At 38.1% G+C, this 16,808-nt stretch overlaps 1 protein-coding gene across 1 annotated transcript in view; it reads left to right on the top strand.

Annotated features, from left to right (window-relative positions):
* LOC309661664 (protocadherin-23-like) overlaps positions 1–16,802 on the top strand; it is a 40,681-nt gene extending 23,879 nt beyond the window's left edge. Inside the window, exons 4-5 of the mRNA XM_082463504.1 lie at positions 5,923–6,053; positions 12,081–16,802. Of these exons, the coding sequence (XP_082319630.1) occupies positions 5,923–6,053; positions 12,081–14,707 (2,758 nt within the window). The 3' untranslated portion in view covers positions 14,708–16,802. The remainder of the gene's footprint in view (positions 1–5,922; positions 6,054–12,080) is intronic.
* The last annotated feature ends 6 nt before the right edge of the window (positions 16,803–16,808 follow it).

The following is a 16,808-nucleotide window of genomic DNA, read 5'->3' as shown; positions in this document are numbered from 1 at the left end:
ATCAAGTTGATTGTGGAGATTTAATCTGCTGCTCCTGAGGCTGCATGAAGAAATTTCCCTTTCTCTTCTTTGTTCGCACAGCTACTGGGATTCAGCTTTGGATTTGGCCCTGCCTCTGCATGTAGGTCGCCCTCTGGCACCTGTTCTTAGCCCAGACAGGAGGGGGTTAAAGGAGAGGCTGATTAGGGGGCTCTGGCTACTCAGGCTGGTGGGAGAAAGGGGTATGGAATGCGGGGTGAGCCTGGGGCGGCAGAGGCCAGCATGATTTTGCAACAGCCTGAGGCATGCTGTGTGTTCTCCCAGGGAAGTTGTCCCTAGATTACGGGACCCTGGCACTGGTGGGCTGCACAGGCTACCACAAGGGGAGGTGTGGATAGTGACCTGTGCTTGCACACAGGATTTTTGGTTGGCTGCAGCAGCAGCAGCCTTAGCATTTCATGCCCTTTTCTGGTGTCCGTGCTGATAGCGGCAGCTTATGCCTGCCTCTGGAGCTCATTTAGGCAGTGGTCTGCCTTCTGTGGGCAGACAGGGAAGGAATCCCCTCTCTTGGCACACCCTGAAACAATGGTCTCTTGACTCTTAGGCACTTCCAAACTTTTTACCGGACTCCCTCCTTGTTAGCTGTGGCACACTAACCCCCTTGCTGTGTTCACTCAGCCAACCCCAGTCCTCTCCATGGGATCTGAACTCCGAAGCCAGAGCCTCAGTTCCTAGCCTCCACCCGCCCCAGTGGGTGAGCAGACAAGCCTCTCAAGCTGGTGAGTGCTGGTCGGCACCCGTCCTCTGTGCAGGAATCTCTCTGCTTTGCCCTCCACACTCCTGTTGCTGCGCTCTCCTCTGTGGCTCCAAAGCTTCCCCCCCACCACACCCCCGTCTCCACCAGTGAAGGGGCTTCCTAGTGTGTGGAAACTTTTCCTCCTTCACAGCTCTCTCCCAGAGGTGCAGGTCCCATCCGTATTCTTTGGTCTCTGTTTTTTCTTTTTTCTTTTGCCCTCCCCACGTACATGGGGAGTTTCTTGCCTTTTGGGAGGTCTGAGGTCTTCTGCCAGCGTTCAGTAGGTGTTCTGTAGGAGTTGTTCCACATGTAGATGTATTTCTGATGTATTTGTGGGGAAGAAGGTGATCTCCACGTCTTACTCCCCCACCATCTTGAAGGTCTCTCAGGCTTAATATTTTTACCTTCTTACATCCAATTCTCTCTTTGTATTCATAGCACTATTAATTTAATCAATAATCAGTGTTTACATAAAATGAGTATACAGGTGCTTACTTCAGAGCCAGGTCATACTGTATAATTATATTTCCTTCCTTACCCTCCCCCTTATCCCCAGCATTAATGATTATCTTTGTTTTTTGCTCACCTGATTTGCTATATTCATGTACTTAATTCCTTGTAAATATTCCATTAGCTCTGTCAGACATGCCCACTCATCTTTCTCCCCTGATATGCTTCTCATATCAAATATTCTGTGAAGTCTTCTGTTCCTTGGCGACCTCAGTCCTACTGCTTTCTGCCCTCCTGATCCAGCTAGACAGTGTGGCTGCAAAGCTGGACTCCATGACTTGTGAGTTTGGTTTACTGTTCTCCTACGTTGGGCCTATGACTTTCAGATCCCGTGTCTTTCTCTTACTTTTCTCTTCCAGTAGTTTTGTAGGAAAAGGTGCCAAGGAAGTAAATTCTCTGAGTTCTTGAACATCTGAAAATGCCTTTATTCTACTCTCGCATGTGATTTATGCAATGGAAAATATAGAAGCTGAACATTTCTTTTAGATTTTTAAAGGCATTGTTCTGTTATATTTTAAAACTCAGTTTTGATATTGAGAAATCTGATGCCATTCTAATTATGTGTTTGGTATATGATTTGTTTTTTCCATCCCCTGTGGAAATTCTCAGGTTATTTTCTTTATCTACAGTGTTTGGACATTTTGTCATTATGTACTTTGGTGTGGGTCTTTCCTTGTGCTGAGTACTTGGTATGCTCTTTTAATGAGGATAAATGTTTCTATTTTTGGTATTATTTCACTGATAATTATCTCCCTTTTGTTTATTGTTTTGTTTTATTTGTTTAGTTTGCCCTGTCTCTTTTTCCTGGATCCTATTCAGTCAAGAGTTAGACTGCCAGGATTGATCCTTTGTCAGTGATGTTTTATTCCCTACTTTCCATTTCTTGTTGTGTGTGGGTTTATTTTTGTTGTTTTATTTTTCTGGGAGATTTTCTTAATTATAGCCTTCTAAACTTTCTTTTTCACTTTTTGGTTTGAAAATTTTTGAATATTTTATATTTTTTATTTCTAAAAGCTCTTCCTTGATCTTTGAGCTTTTCCATAGCATCTTGTTCTTGTTTTATGCATTATCTTTATTAATGTCTCCAAGGACATTAATTAGAATTGTTTTTACATTGTCTTTTGTTCTTTCAAGATCTCTGCATCCTTTGGGTTTATTTCTTCCCTTTGTCTATTTTACACTGTCTTTTTCATGTGGGAGACTTTCTGTAAGTAACCAACAATCCTTGGTCCTAGGTGAGGCAATAGCAAAGTCAGAATCTCTGGGTGGATCTCATTGACCAGCACACTTGGCTTTCAGATGAACCAGAGAAGAACCTGACTACTTTGCAGGAAGACATACAAATAATGGTATATAGAGAGAGGTTTTTTTCCCTTTGGGAGGGGATTTCATTTCTTCAGGGACAGTCCCTCGATATTACTTACTCTTAGTAAGAACATCAGACATTGTTTTGCCTAGGAGTGAAGAGCAATGGGCAAGGGGACTTGATTGTTCCATATTTTGAGTTTAAAAGAATCTTTATTTTTAGCTTGATATCTCACCCTGCCCTTTGCCATGTTTTGAGCTTCTCCTTGGTTATATGAGGGCAAATCTGTTTCTCACTCATCCTTATCTCTTTACAAATGCAGAATGCATTTTAATCTATGGTTTCCTCTGGCCCACTTATCTGTAACCACTTCTCAATCTGCTTGCATTTTCCAGAAATTTGTTGAAATTTCTCCCCCACTCCACTCACTAATATCTTCTCACATTTTCTTTTTTAGCCTTATCAACATATACCTTATTTTAAATTCTTTTACCATCATTACAGCAGAATGTCTAGAGGAAGAGGAAATAAAACGTTTGTAGATATAACCAGAAGTCATAGCTCTTCCTTTCAGAGATGTTATGATTTTGGCTGATATTTTTGTTTCTCTTGGAATTTCAGTAAGAACACTTAATTCTGGGTATACATTTAATATATTGTTGAGAGACAGTTTTGAAAAATCCTCTACCACCATCTTAAGTATTAAGGCAATCAGAAAAGATTCTGCCTGGTCAAAGTCTCATTTCAACTTTAACATGGTAAGAAGCAGCTTTCCATCAGTGGTAGAGTAGAAGAACTATGGGACTAGAATGGGACTGTTTTTATCTGGTCAGCTTCATTTATTGTCTCTGCTGATACACTAATCAGGGCAGCAGTTCTGGAACATGGAACCAGTTGGACCAGCTAAAAGTTTAACAAACTTAACATGGAACCAGCTAAGAGTTTTACAAAACCTGCCAAGGAGCCGTCACAGAAAACTTGAGGTCCCTGAGAAGTTATGTGTAGAATTTCAGTGGATCTACCTTCATAATTTTTCATTTGTTCTTCAAACCATTGACTTGTCCTTTTGTTTTGAAACAGAATCATATTTCTCTCTATATCAAAGAATCTTGCTTTTTTAACCTGACATAGGCATTACATGGAACCCCTGAAGTTGTAATACTGTGAAAATAAGAGTGGTTATGGCTATAGTGGAAGAATCAACAGAGCCATAACTTTGATGTCTTGGCTGAGACTTTAGTATGACATTGGGGAGGGGCAGGCAGCAGGGACAGAGAACATGATGAGTTGATTATTTTTAGTAAAATTTTTCCACGTGTACCTGACTTATGTTCATGCTAACAAAATAAACTTTCCACATGGAATTATTCCTATGCTCTAGAAATGTGAAATTTAAATAGTTGTTCTACTGATGTCCCAACTTCAATAGTGTAGAACGCAGCCTGTGTTCTTCGTGAACAATAGATAAGCAGTGATCATTTGCTACTAAGTGGAATTTAAACCAACAAAAAGTTGATGCTTATTTTACATCATTTTAAACACTTAAGGTTGGGAGATAAAGAACACTTATCAGGTAAGCTAACAATGGAAAATAAAGTAGAAGTGTGTCAACTTCCAAGTCTCAGTTTCTTAAAAGTTAGTATCACCAATTGGCTAAGACTAATTCCACTTCTGAAATGAAGAACATCTTCCGATTGACAGCTTACTTTATTACTCAGCTACCCTCCTGGAACTCATAGGGTTTAGAGGGGAGTGAAAAGCTAATGATTATACATTAAGGTGTGATATATACACAGTAAGAGAGGCATATTGAAAAGTATCATATAGTAGAGCACAAGCTTTCCAGTCAACCAAGATCTGGGCTTGAATCCTGGCTCTGTCATCTGATACATTAATAATCTTGAGCAAATCTTGAGAAACCAGCACTCAAAATGTATTAAAGAAAATCAAATAAGGCGGGACATCTACCCTCAAGGAACTTATAGGAGAGGCAGACAAATCATTAAGAAGAAAGGGTGATGATTGCTATGGTGGCAGAATGTACAGGGTGCTATGGGGTAGAGAAAGGGGCATCTAAATCAGATGAGAGGCCAGTGAAATCTTACAGAGATGTGAGCTTTGAAAGACAAAGATGGTGTAGGGACCGGAATTCCAGGCAGAAGCTGTGTCATAGAAGGTCATGTGTATGTGCGCAAGGCTTGTATTACTTCTTGTAGACATGGAAAGCTAAGGAAAGGTTTTAAATAGGGGAGTCAGGTTTTCAAACCAGGATTTTCAATAGAGGAATTGAGGAGTTGCAATGTGGGGGGTGAAGAGGAGCAGGTGAGACTTGCAGTAGGCAGATTGATGAGCAACAAGTACTCCAGTTGAGAAAAGATATAATGAATACACAGAATGCCAGGTAAAGATGATGAGGGGATGAGGCTACAATGACCAACTTGTCCTAGTTTGCCTAGGACTGTCCTGATTTAAAAAAACTGAAAGTCCCATGCCCCAGGAAATCTTTCAGTTCCTGCAAAGCAAGATGGTTGATCAGCCCATCTGAGGCTCTGAAGGTAGGAGTGAAATGGATGGGGACACTGATCCAAGTCATATTCAGATGGTAAAATCTATAAGACTCATAACTAGTTGGATGTTGTCAGGGTGGTGACAGAAAGGGAGAAGTTGAAGACACTAATCAGGTTTCTAAGTTGGTTGCTGGAGTAGTGAGTTGTACCATCATCTGAGAGAGATTGAATCACTGAGTGTAAATTCTTTCAAATCATGGACTTTTACCTCTACTTTATAGTCCTAGTCAATAGTGCCTCTTTTGCACATGTGTTATTCATGGCAGTCCCCTCTCTTAATTCCACAATTTTGATTGATTTGTAATTTAGATCTGAAAAAAAAATAATACAAAGCAATCTTTTAGTGGCTCTATCTTTTGTTAGTGCAGTAACATGGAAATATGTAGCAGTACCCAGGCCATGTGTCCAGGCTGGAGGCAATCTCCTTATCTAAAAAACAGGTGCTGGTGTTTGTACTTTTTAGGTTGTTCTGAGAAGAAAGGACTGAATTTTACAGTCGGTCGCCTAGAGAGAGTTCATCTGTTTTAAATATTTCACGATCCCTAGTCTTTGGATTTGATTCCCTAAATGTGTCAAAAACAAATACATTTCAGGCTACCATTCTTATGAAATAAATTTTAAATGATGCCATTTAGAAAAGTCAGGGGAGACATAAAAGTAGCTAGTCAGCTCATTTTTAAATTTTAAACTGGATATTTCATATTTATGTTGCTTTCTTATTCTCTGAATGATGGATAACATTCCTTGATTCTTTTCCAAACCAGCTTGATTGTACAAGCCACAGATAAAGGGATACCCAGGCTTTCTAGTACAACTGTGATCAAGATACAAGTGACTGATACCAATGACAATGCCCCGGCTTTTCTCCCCTCTGAAGCAGTGGAAGTTGCAGAAAGTAAGTGTGGTGATTTGAAATATCAAACTTGTATAATATCATCTACCATTTTTTCAGCTGGGTGTTATGTGAAATATAAGTACTAATCCTCAACAACCACATAACATAAATACTTTTTAGCTTCATTTTACAGAATAGAAAATGGAGGGTCAAAAGTTAAATATCAAACGTCAAAGAAGTTAAAAGTTAAAGTTGGGATTTGCATTCAAACCAGCAGGAGGCTGGTTTCCCAAGGTCAAACCACCATTCCACACAGCTTCCTTTTGTGTATGGACATTGCTTAAAAGTGAAATCTCTATGAAGAGCATCTTTTGTTGACTGTGTTGCTCACCCTAAAGCTCCCCTGAGAGGAAGTGATGTTCTTAGACTAATAACTCTGTTAGTCTTTGTGTTGCTGATCTCAGGTCTGGCTGCTCACCACTCGAAAGCCAAACTCAAGAGGCAAGTGTTGGTAGAAAGGAAAGGCTGCTTTATTTCAGGAGGCCAGTAATTGGGAGGGGAAAACATACTTGTATCCAAAGGCCAATTCCCCACTGCTGATCAGGGGGCAAGAGCTTCTAAAGGGGAGTTTCATGGGTGTATAACCAGAGGGAGGGTACTACGTGCAGAACAGCACAGTCAGCTCTGAGGATCATGTTGAAATTGTTCATGTGGTGGTCTGATCAGCATCATCTTGATTGCTTTAAGCCCAGTTAATCTTCAGTTCCAGGGTCGGTTTGTTCCCATTTCTTTGAGGCTGATTCTCAGAATTGTGGCAGCTTATGTCATGGCTACAGCCTGGCCATCATGTAGTTAACTTCTTCCATCTGGTAGAGGTTTCAGTATCTACAAAACAGCTTAAAGAATATGGCCCAGAATATTATCTATAGCCCTTGAGGAGGAGCTAAAGGTCCTTGACCATGCTTAATGACTGAACTATTATGATTTTGTCCTGTTTGACTACTTTTCCTTTGTTTCTGTATTTCCTCACTTCTCTGATTAAATTTATTCTTTTATTTTTCTTTCATTTTTTTGGTCATGCCACGTGGCTTGCAGGATCTTAGTTTCCCTACCAGGAATTGAACCCGGGCCCTCAGCAGTGAAAGCATGGAGTCCTAACCACTGGACCACCAGGGAATTCCCTAAATCTATTCTTTGACTAAAGTTTTTCTACAGACAAAAGAAAGGGAGAGGACATGGGGGGGAAATCTGTCCCAGGAAAGCCCCATAGGGTTCTGCTCAGTTTTATTTGCAGTACACTAATGACAAGTAATAAGTGAAGGGAGTTGGATGTTCTTCACACAGAGTTATCATTTTCCTCTAGTGTAAACTAAACTTCAACATTTGCAGAAAAATGTTACCACATTAATGGTAGAGATTGAAAATACAAAGTTTTACATTATATTCTGATTAGTCTTAATTGTTTGGGTCTCTGGGTTATATGAAGACTCTGTAGTCTGTGACCTCAAAGTTGTTTGTGGTCAATGGCTGTACTGGTAAAACCCAACCCAACTTTTTATAGTTGAAGTTGCAAATAGTGGTCCTTCACTATCCTCTCTTCTTTCACTCTTAATATCCAACTTCTTCCTAAAACGTTCCTAACATTTTGTTATGTTCACTTTCCAAACAAATTATAAACATCACTACTCACAGAGGGCTATATTCCAGAAATTTTTATATATAAGGATACCTACAAATATTTTTAAAAATCTAAAATACTCTACCAATAAAAAATTGTCTAGTTTCGCCTCTCACCGATTGGATATATTTTTCCCAGCTTTTACTGAAGGTAAGAGTACATGCACTGGAATCAAAATGCAGCAATGTGCCCAGGATAAATACGTCACAAGAACAAGCTGTATAAATCAAAACATACCGAAAGGGGTCAAGTGTGGTTGGTGCATGTCAAGAATGTTCAAATTTGAAACATGAAAATTATGAGTCTCCCACACAGTGGAACTATTCTGAATGCCTTGGCATCTTCTTTCCACCTGCACCATACCTGTCAGCTCCAAAACAAAGTCCCTGTCTTGGCAGTTTAGGCTAGAGAACATATATGACATGTAAGACACTTACCATGTCATCTATTTGTGATTTTTTTTGGTGAATAATATTAAATATCTGTTTTCATCACTAGTATGAGATATACTTTCTATAGTCTTGATAATTTTGAGAGTCAGATTTTAAGAGAAGGAAGCAGTGTGTGCCACTCAAAAGAAATAATTTTATAAAAATGAATACAAGGAACTAAGTATCTATTTCTAACTTTAGTATCCAAATATTTTCATTTAAATCTTGCCTACTTTTTGGAAATTTATGTTTTGTATTAATGTTTTGAGTAATAACCTTCTTCCCACCCACATCCCCATTAATATATGGTTTTGATATAGATACTATATAGTACAAATAAGTGGCTTAGAATGTTTCTTGGTGTTGGAATTCTGTTATAAATATATGATGAAAAGTGTAATATAAAAATTGAATATACCCTACTTCCTCAATTCCATACTCAGTGGTAAATTTTCACTTTTATTGGGCTCATAAATTCTTCAGAGTTTTTGTTCAGTTCATAATGAGCCTTGTATGAGAAATCATGCCAATAAATAGCAAATCATGTTGGACTTAAAATCAAAATGCTTGGATTGAACTGTTAAAGAAAAATATTTCAAAGGATGAATTTTAATGGAGACTGACAGTGGTCATGACTATTTCAGATTCTTTGCCTGGTGTAATTGTGACTCAGATATCAGTTCATGATGTGGATTTGAATCCAGCTTTCATCTTCAGTTTCGTCAAAGAGAGTAATCCTGGAACTAAGTTCGCTATTGATCGGAACACTGGGGTAGTGGTGCTAGTGAAAACACTGGACTTTGAAGAAGCTACTGAATATGAGCTGCATATCCAAATTTCAGATTTGGTGCACCACACGGAGGGGACACTCATCGTCCATGTGCTGGACGTCAATGATAACCCACCAGTATTTTCTCAAGATTCTTACCAGGTAGAAAACTTAAAGAGATGTTGAAACTGTAGCCAAAACTTGAAAGAATAGGGAATAATGTTGACACTAATTTAGACAAACAGACAGTATTCACTGTTTTTACTGCCTAACTTGTTGCTGAGAGTTTTCTATTTAACATTATGGAGGATAGAAGTACGTATGGAATTGAATATCACATTCAATTCAATTTCTTAGGTATGTATCACAAATCATCATATGAAAGTATGTCACCATTTTTCTAGTGTTTAGTGATTGGGATCCAGTTGTTCATAATAATTGGAACTTGCCTAATATTTGCAAAGCCACAAATAAGACAATAAGGTAGTTTGGATTATCTGCAGTTAATTTGAGAAAACCTTTTCTTTCCTAGGCATATATTTTTGAATATATTGATTAACATTTTGCAGAAACAAATCATGAACAAAACTGTACAGTGTAAACTGTAGATTTTAGAGCATAGTGTATGTTTATAGGAGTAAGGACAATGATAGCATTCACCTAAGTACTTGGCTACGGGCTCCAGGACTCTTGAATGTAACAAATGTAAGGTTTACCTGTAAACACAGGAGAGAAGCTAACCTAAGTAATGATCTTCTGTGAAGGCTTGTTAAATAATACAATGTCCATAATTATAAAATGTACAGTATAATAATACATTAGTAAATGCGTTAGCTGTCCTCTACCACACAGAAATAATTTTTAGAAGGAAAATTTTTCATAATAAAAATCAAAACTGAATGAAAAATTTTAAAAGTTTTTGTTTTTCTGAATTCTGGAACTACTAATACAATCTTCTTAATATGTCCACTCTATAAATTAATCTGCCTGAAAAAGTCAGGTTCTCTGTCTTTTCTATAAGCAAAATGAATAAAAGGGCCTCGGGTTCTGACCCTGTTCATGAAAATAGCTACAACCTTTAAGCACAGTGCCCATCTCCCTCTTTTTCCCTCAGGTCACCATTTCCGAATCAGTGCCTATGGGGCACACAGTGCTGACCGTGGTGGCCACAGATGTGGAAAGCAACGAGAACATTTCTTACAGGATCCTTTCTTCTTCTAAGGCATTTTCAATTGATCCTACAAATGGTGAGTTATTTATAGTGGCTTTAGCATTCATAGGTTTGAGTTACAGGGTGGAAACCTGAAATAATCCTTTCCAAATGTGCATAAAATAGCCCCCCACCTCCATCCCCACATGCTGGTATCAAAGACACCACCTTCTTACTTCTCTTCACGTCAAATGTTGTGGTAGCAGATTCTGGTGCTATTTCTCTTCTCCAACATCTCAGTGGCTGGAAAGTGAAAGGAACTGATTAAATGCTGGCAAATGCACAGAAGTTCAGAGACCTCAGTATAGTAAATACCAGTTCATCCAGCCAACCAAGCACAGTTGAGGTAATTAGCCCAGGCCTCAACAAGAATCAAAATGAGGTCAAAGGGGTTCATGTAGAACTGAAGACTTCATGTTACCAGAGTTTAGAAGCTCTTTTTCCAAGCCAAGTACAAGAAGTTCAGTAACAGCATCATATATTCAAAAATGACCAAAAAAACAAAAACAAAAAGGAAAATTATTTGAGCATCTCTACTAAGTGAAAACCATTGAGGCTGTTCTGGTTTCTTTGATGCCTCCCAAGGCTCTTCATTTTGTTATCAGAGACCAAGACATCTGTGGTTGTGAAATGCATTCAGGCAAGTGATTTCAGGTTAGAAAAGTTAAGCATTGTACAGAGAAAATTTAACAGCAAGTAGACATTAAAAGCTAGATTTGATAAAGATGAATAATTAGCAAAGTGCTGTCCCTAGCAGAGCACATGCTATGAAAGAACATGGCTGGGACACGTTACACTGTGTGTTCCCCGTCTCCACCCACCACTGCGTTGTTTCACAAGTGAGAGCTGACTTAAAAGTCAAACTATGGATGATCGATGTTAATTAGGTCTACTCTGCTGATCACTTTGCAGTTACACAAATATTGAATCCTTATGTTGTACACCGGAAACTAATATAATGTTATATGTCAATTATATTCTCAATTTAAAAAAGTTAACCTCAGGATTACCTGAAGGGAAAATTTAGTCACAAAATACCAGTATGAGGCCCTCAGAGTATGGTAACAGGGAGAAGTAGGTAATGTTGCCACACAGCCTGTAGATGAATGGTTACTATGTGGACTCGAACATGTCAGGAATTTGGCTTTCCTCTCTCTCTCTGTCTCTCTCTCTGCCACAACAACTTGCAGTGTGAGGTAGTCCCTCTGAGCACTCAATCCTGGCAACACTTTTGCTTGATATGCATTATCAACAAACTTTACATTGATTAGAATGTTTTTAAAATCTTGAATATTATCAGGTCAACTGAGTTCATGGTGGGACCCAAACTGAAATGTGGCATTTAAAAGATACCATTTTGTATTCTTTCTTTGTGACCATACTTAAAACACATTTTCCTTAGAAAAATATAGTTATATACATACTTATAAAAATTACATATTTCTATATTTAAGATGATAAAATGTATTACACATATTTCGTCAATAGGGGAAAATTCCACTTGCTGAATTAAACAAGAGCTTTAGGAAAAGCATCTCTAGAATTAAGCAATAGTTGTAAGTCTGCATTATCATATTTACTACTTTCATTTGACTTGCATGAGTGCCACCCAGCATTTCCAGAATAAATATCTTTATGCCAGAATGTCTCTATACATGTGTCTATGCGTGGTAGAATGGGGTATAAATTATTCAAATAAGAATATATTTTCTTTAAAAAGTAATAATGGAACAATTTACTATACAAAAATAAAATTTTAAAAAAATTGTGGCAAAGTCATCTTCAAGCAGCACACATTTTTAACAGCGTGAATGCCATGAATATTATTTCTGAATCTTAAGTGTTACAAAAGTATAAATATAATAATCTAAATTTTCTATTTGGAGTTACCTTTGGTTGTAACTAACAGATATCGTTACATATTAGTAAATATTTGCTGACTAAGTTGATCATGAAAATTTTACTTCACAACATTGAAAGGCTATGTCTTGTTTTTCAGGCACAGTATATACTATCAATCCTGTCTTACTTCTGGATAGAAAATCAACAATTCGATTTCTTGTTGAAGCCAGTGATGGTGGAATTCCTGACCTGAAGGCTGTTACCTTAGTGGAGATAGAAATACAAGATGTGAACAATTATGCTCCTGAGTTTGCAATAGAATATTATAATCTTAGCTTGAGTGAAGACACTCCAATTGGAAGCACACTTGTCACCTTTTCAACTGTTGACCATGACTGGACCCATGAAAACACTCATGTTGAATATTCCATCATCAGTGGTAATTCACAGAACAATTTCCATGTGGAAACTAGTTTCATTCATTCAGAATATACTTACAAGCAAGTTGGGTACCTGGTGTTGATTCACAATCTGGACAGAGAAGCAACCTCCAGTCATAAGCTTGTCCTTCTGGCATCTGACCATGGCTGCCCTCCACTGAGTTCCTCAGCCACTGTGTCAATAGTAGTACTCGATGTGGATGATAACCCACCTGCATTCAGCAGTCTGGAATATCATGCCCACATCAAGGAAGGTACCCCTCAAGGGAGTCCCATCACTGTGGTCTCAGCAAGTGACTGTGATGTGGCTTCACATGCAGAAGTCGTCTACCACCTAATCTCTGGAAATGAGAAGGGGCATTTTCACTTAGAAGAAAAAACTGGAGTTCTTTATTTGATTAAACCTTTGGATTATGAAGAAATGATAAAATTTACTTTAACTGTCCAAGCTTCAGATGAAGAAAAGAAACATTTTTCTTTTGCAGTTGTGTTTGTCAATGTCCTGGATGATAATGACCATGCACCTCAGTTTATGTTCCCAAACTTGAACTGTGCTGTTCCTGAAAATCTTCCTGTTTTCTCCACCATATGTTCTGTAAATGCTTTGGATTTTGACGCAGGTCCTTATGGAGACTTGACCTATTCTATAGTTTCACCCTGTTCTCTCCCTCATGAGATGCCGTATGATCATGACCTCTTCCTCATTGACCCCTTATCAGGGGATATTCGTGCTCAGCAAGTCCTTGACTATGAACATGACAAAAAATACTGCCTCACAGTTCAGGCCAAAGACAAGGGTGACTCAACAGCCTCCTTAATGGTTTGGGTGGATATTGAAGGGAGAGATGAGTTTGAACCCATTTTCACTCAGGATCAATATTTTTTCAACCTCCCAGAAAAGAGTAATGTAAGACAGTTGATTGGCAGAGTGGAAGCATCAGATGCAGATGCTGGTATTGACGGAGTTATTCTTTACTCTCTCGAAACTCCATCTCCCTTCTTTTCAGTAAATAAAACTAATGGAAATATTTATTTAAGTAGAGCCCTTCCCCTAATAAAAAGTCAAGTCAGCAAAGAAGACACCATCGAAATGAAAATAATTGCTCGTAGCCCCAAACTGGACTCCAAGTTTACATCTTGTACTGTTTTTGTGAATGTGTCTTTTTCCTCGGAAGGAAAACACTCCACAGAATCAGCTAGCAGCTTTTTGATCAGTCTCGCTGTCTCCTTTTTAGTGTTTTTGTTACTTGTCTTCATTCTAATTGTACTGATTTTAAGACATAAACAAAAAGATGCAATAAACAATTATGAAGAAAAGAAAACATCATCATCCTTAGATATCAGTGTGAGACCGACCAGGGATGCCAGCACGCTGAAACCCTTCCAAAAAACTAATGAGAGTGATAATGAAGTAGTGCCCGTGGACTCCATGCCTGAATGGTTGAGTTTAACAAGAATTATGGAGAAGGACATTGCACATCTGTACAGGCACTCAAACTCCAGTGGTCACTATTCTGTGGAAGGAGAAACTGCAGAAGATAAGGAAATCCAGAGGATAAATGAGCACCCTTACAGAAAGGACTCTGACTCAGCTCTGAGTGATTGGGAGTCCAGGGTGCCAGACTCCGGCATTCCAAGAGAATCAGACCAGCTCTCTTGTTTGTCTGGGGAAACTGATGTGGTGGTCACTGCTGAAACAGCAGAAACCAGCCATACATTTGAGGAAGAAGATCAAGGAGAGGGCTGTGGCACTACCTATGTTCAAAATAACGTCTTACTCCAGCCTCTAAAGAAGAGAGAGGTAAAAGTGGGCATCCTGGCTGATGTCAGAAAAGAGGCCGTCTTTATTTCAGGTGATCAGGAAGCAGGATGTGCAGCTCTTTCAACCCAGAGAAACTCTGATCATGATGTAAGAGGCAACTATCACTGGGATTATCTCCTCAGTTGGGAACCCAAGTTCCAACCTCTTGCATCAGTATTTAATGATATTGCAAAACTAAAGGATGAGCACTTACATATGCCTGGCATTCCAAAGGAGAAGAAGTCTTTTGTTTTTCCACCACCTTTGATAACAGCAGTAGCCCAGCCCGGGATTAAAGCAGTTCCACCAAGAATGCCAGCCATAACCCCGGGGCAGGGACTTCGTAAATACCCACACTCCCCCATTCGCTATCATCAAAGTTCTCTGCCGGAAGCCATGACGCCCAGTTTTTCTCCATCCCTTTCTCTGCTGACCACACAGACCCCTGCCATAACCCCGCTGCTGTCAGATGGAGAATTATTAGGAACACATCTGAGTGGTACATGCCATGAACCTAAAGCAGCAGATGAAGCTCAAATATAAAACAACTGTGATGTCAAGCACCTGCTCTCCATTGGTCATGAATGATTGGACAAAACATTCCTAAGTGAGCTCCTTGAGATTGGGTTCATTTATCTATGAGTGAGGGATATAATTTAGTCTAGGTTTTTAGAATCCTCTCATTTAAGTTTAGAGAATTTGTTTCAGTCTTAATGAGAAGTTACCCTGTCTTTTAACCTTTATGTTTTGCTCTCAGGACTCAAGTTTGTATATATTAAGTAGTGTATATTCTGTCACACCTGGTCTTCTGTATGGTTAGATTTCCAAAGGACACAGTGAACTTGGCTGACTGCCAAAACGTTTATATGAAAATAAATGAAAATAAAGTATACTGTATTCTGGTCACTTTACTGCTGATTATTCTGCTATTTATAAAACAAATTAGTAAAGACTGAATAAAAGATGAGTGTAGGACAGAAAGTAGCAGAGAGGGGAAATTTGGATGGATAAACAAGTTGTAAAGTGAAACAGTTTTCTGCAGATCTGATATACTTGGAGATGCATTTCCCCATTTTCCCCATAAGCCACACTTGGGGAGTTTAGCCATAATTTGAATTTACTATGGTGTCTTTTGGAAATCTAATGAGAAATTAAGAATGAAATTTGTCATACCTCTGTGCCAAATAAGAAAATTATTCTTGACTAAATAAAACAGAAATGCATGTTCTTAATGGAGAGCCAGTATTGATAAAAGCAATAATGTGTGGTTGTCTGCCATCGAAGACATATTTCCTTGGCCTTCTTTACAAATAAAATGATTTTTTTTTCAATGCTCTGTCTTGTAACATGGTACGGGTACAGACACTAAACTCTGAAGATTAATTTGTGTATATTTCTTCATTTTATTTTCTTCTACATTTAGTAACTTTTGGTGAGAAATAATTTATCCACTCAATGTCAGTTTAAAATTTTTCACTCAGATAAAATTATGTTATTTGCTAATAATAAATTTCATAGAGTAATGTAGCAATACATTTTTTATGAAGATTTTTTTATATAAATATTCCTACTATAAAAGTTAAGAATGGATGTCAGAAGTCTTTCTACCATTTGTTTATACTCATATTTAGCTTCAACTGTCATTAGGCGGAACAGTTTGGCAACATGGTTAAAATAATTCTGTTTTGTACAACTACTGTTTCAGAAATATAGTGGCATTGTGTGGTGTCCATATATATATGTATATATAAAATGCTATCTCCTTCTGTTTGGTGAGCCTGAGAATCTGTCAGAGATTCTTATCCCCTCCAAGAAAGCAGAGCACATCCTGATGAGGCTGGTCCAAAAGTCATCCATGGTAGGCAACGTGGCCAGGCTTTGGAGTAAGAGTTTAGGATTCTAATGTCTAGTCTAGAGGGCATCTGGTGTGGTTTTCTTAGTAGTTAGTGTGGGATTCAGCTATAGGAATATTTCCTTTATGTTTTCTTTCGGTAGTCCTCATCTGTAAATTTATGTGAGATGACTAATGTCTCTTTACTGAAAAACATTGTAGGATGCCATGTTTGATATCTAGTTTTGTAGATAAATAATTCTAAGAGTTCCTATGCTGATTTTATCAAGTATATATTAGAAATTGTATGAAACATGAAGGTTTTTGGAAAAGTCTGGAATCATAGGGAAAGTGATTTAGTCATGGAACGCTTAAATATTAAAGGATGAATGCTTGTTTCTCTTTTTCTTCATGGCATCCGGAGAAGAAGATTTCATGGTTTTTCTAAAAAAAATAATAATAATTATTACAGTGTTCCAATATTTATTCTCTCCTTGATTTCCTTCGAAAGATTCCTTTGAGCATACGAAGAAATGCTCTACTGATTTTCTTTTCTAATTATACATAGAAGTTTTATTTTGCAACAGAATTATTTCTAGGAAGCAAGAACATTCTGTTGTTTTTAATTAAACAGGTTCTTCCTTACTTATGCTTAAAAAGCTGTCTATCTAACTCTTCCGTAAGTTATTTGCCAGTGATTTTATTCCTCATTCTGGACATGATTCTGCATTTTTTTCTAGACATTTAATAAAAACAGAAGACATGAAGAATTTAGAGCTATTCCTTCCCAACATCTATTGGATTTTTAATTGA

The sequence above is a fragment of the Balaenoptera physalus genome, assembly GCF_965194825.1.
Source record: "Balaenoptera physalus genome assembly, chromosome: 5".
Classification (NCBI taxonomy): domain Eukaryota; kingdom Metazoa; phylum Chordata; class Mammalia; order Artiodactyla; family Balaenopteridae; genus Balaenoptera; species Balaenoptera physalus.
The sequence above is the reverse complement of the archived record's forward strand: the minus strand, read 5'-3'. Positions and strand labels throughout refer to the sequence as shown.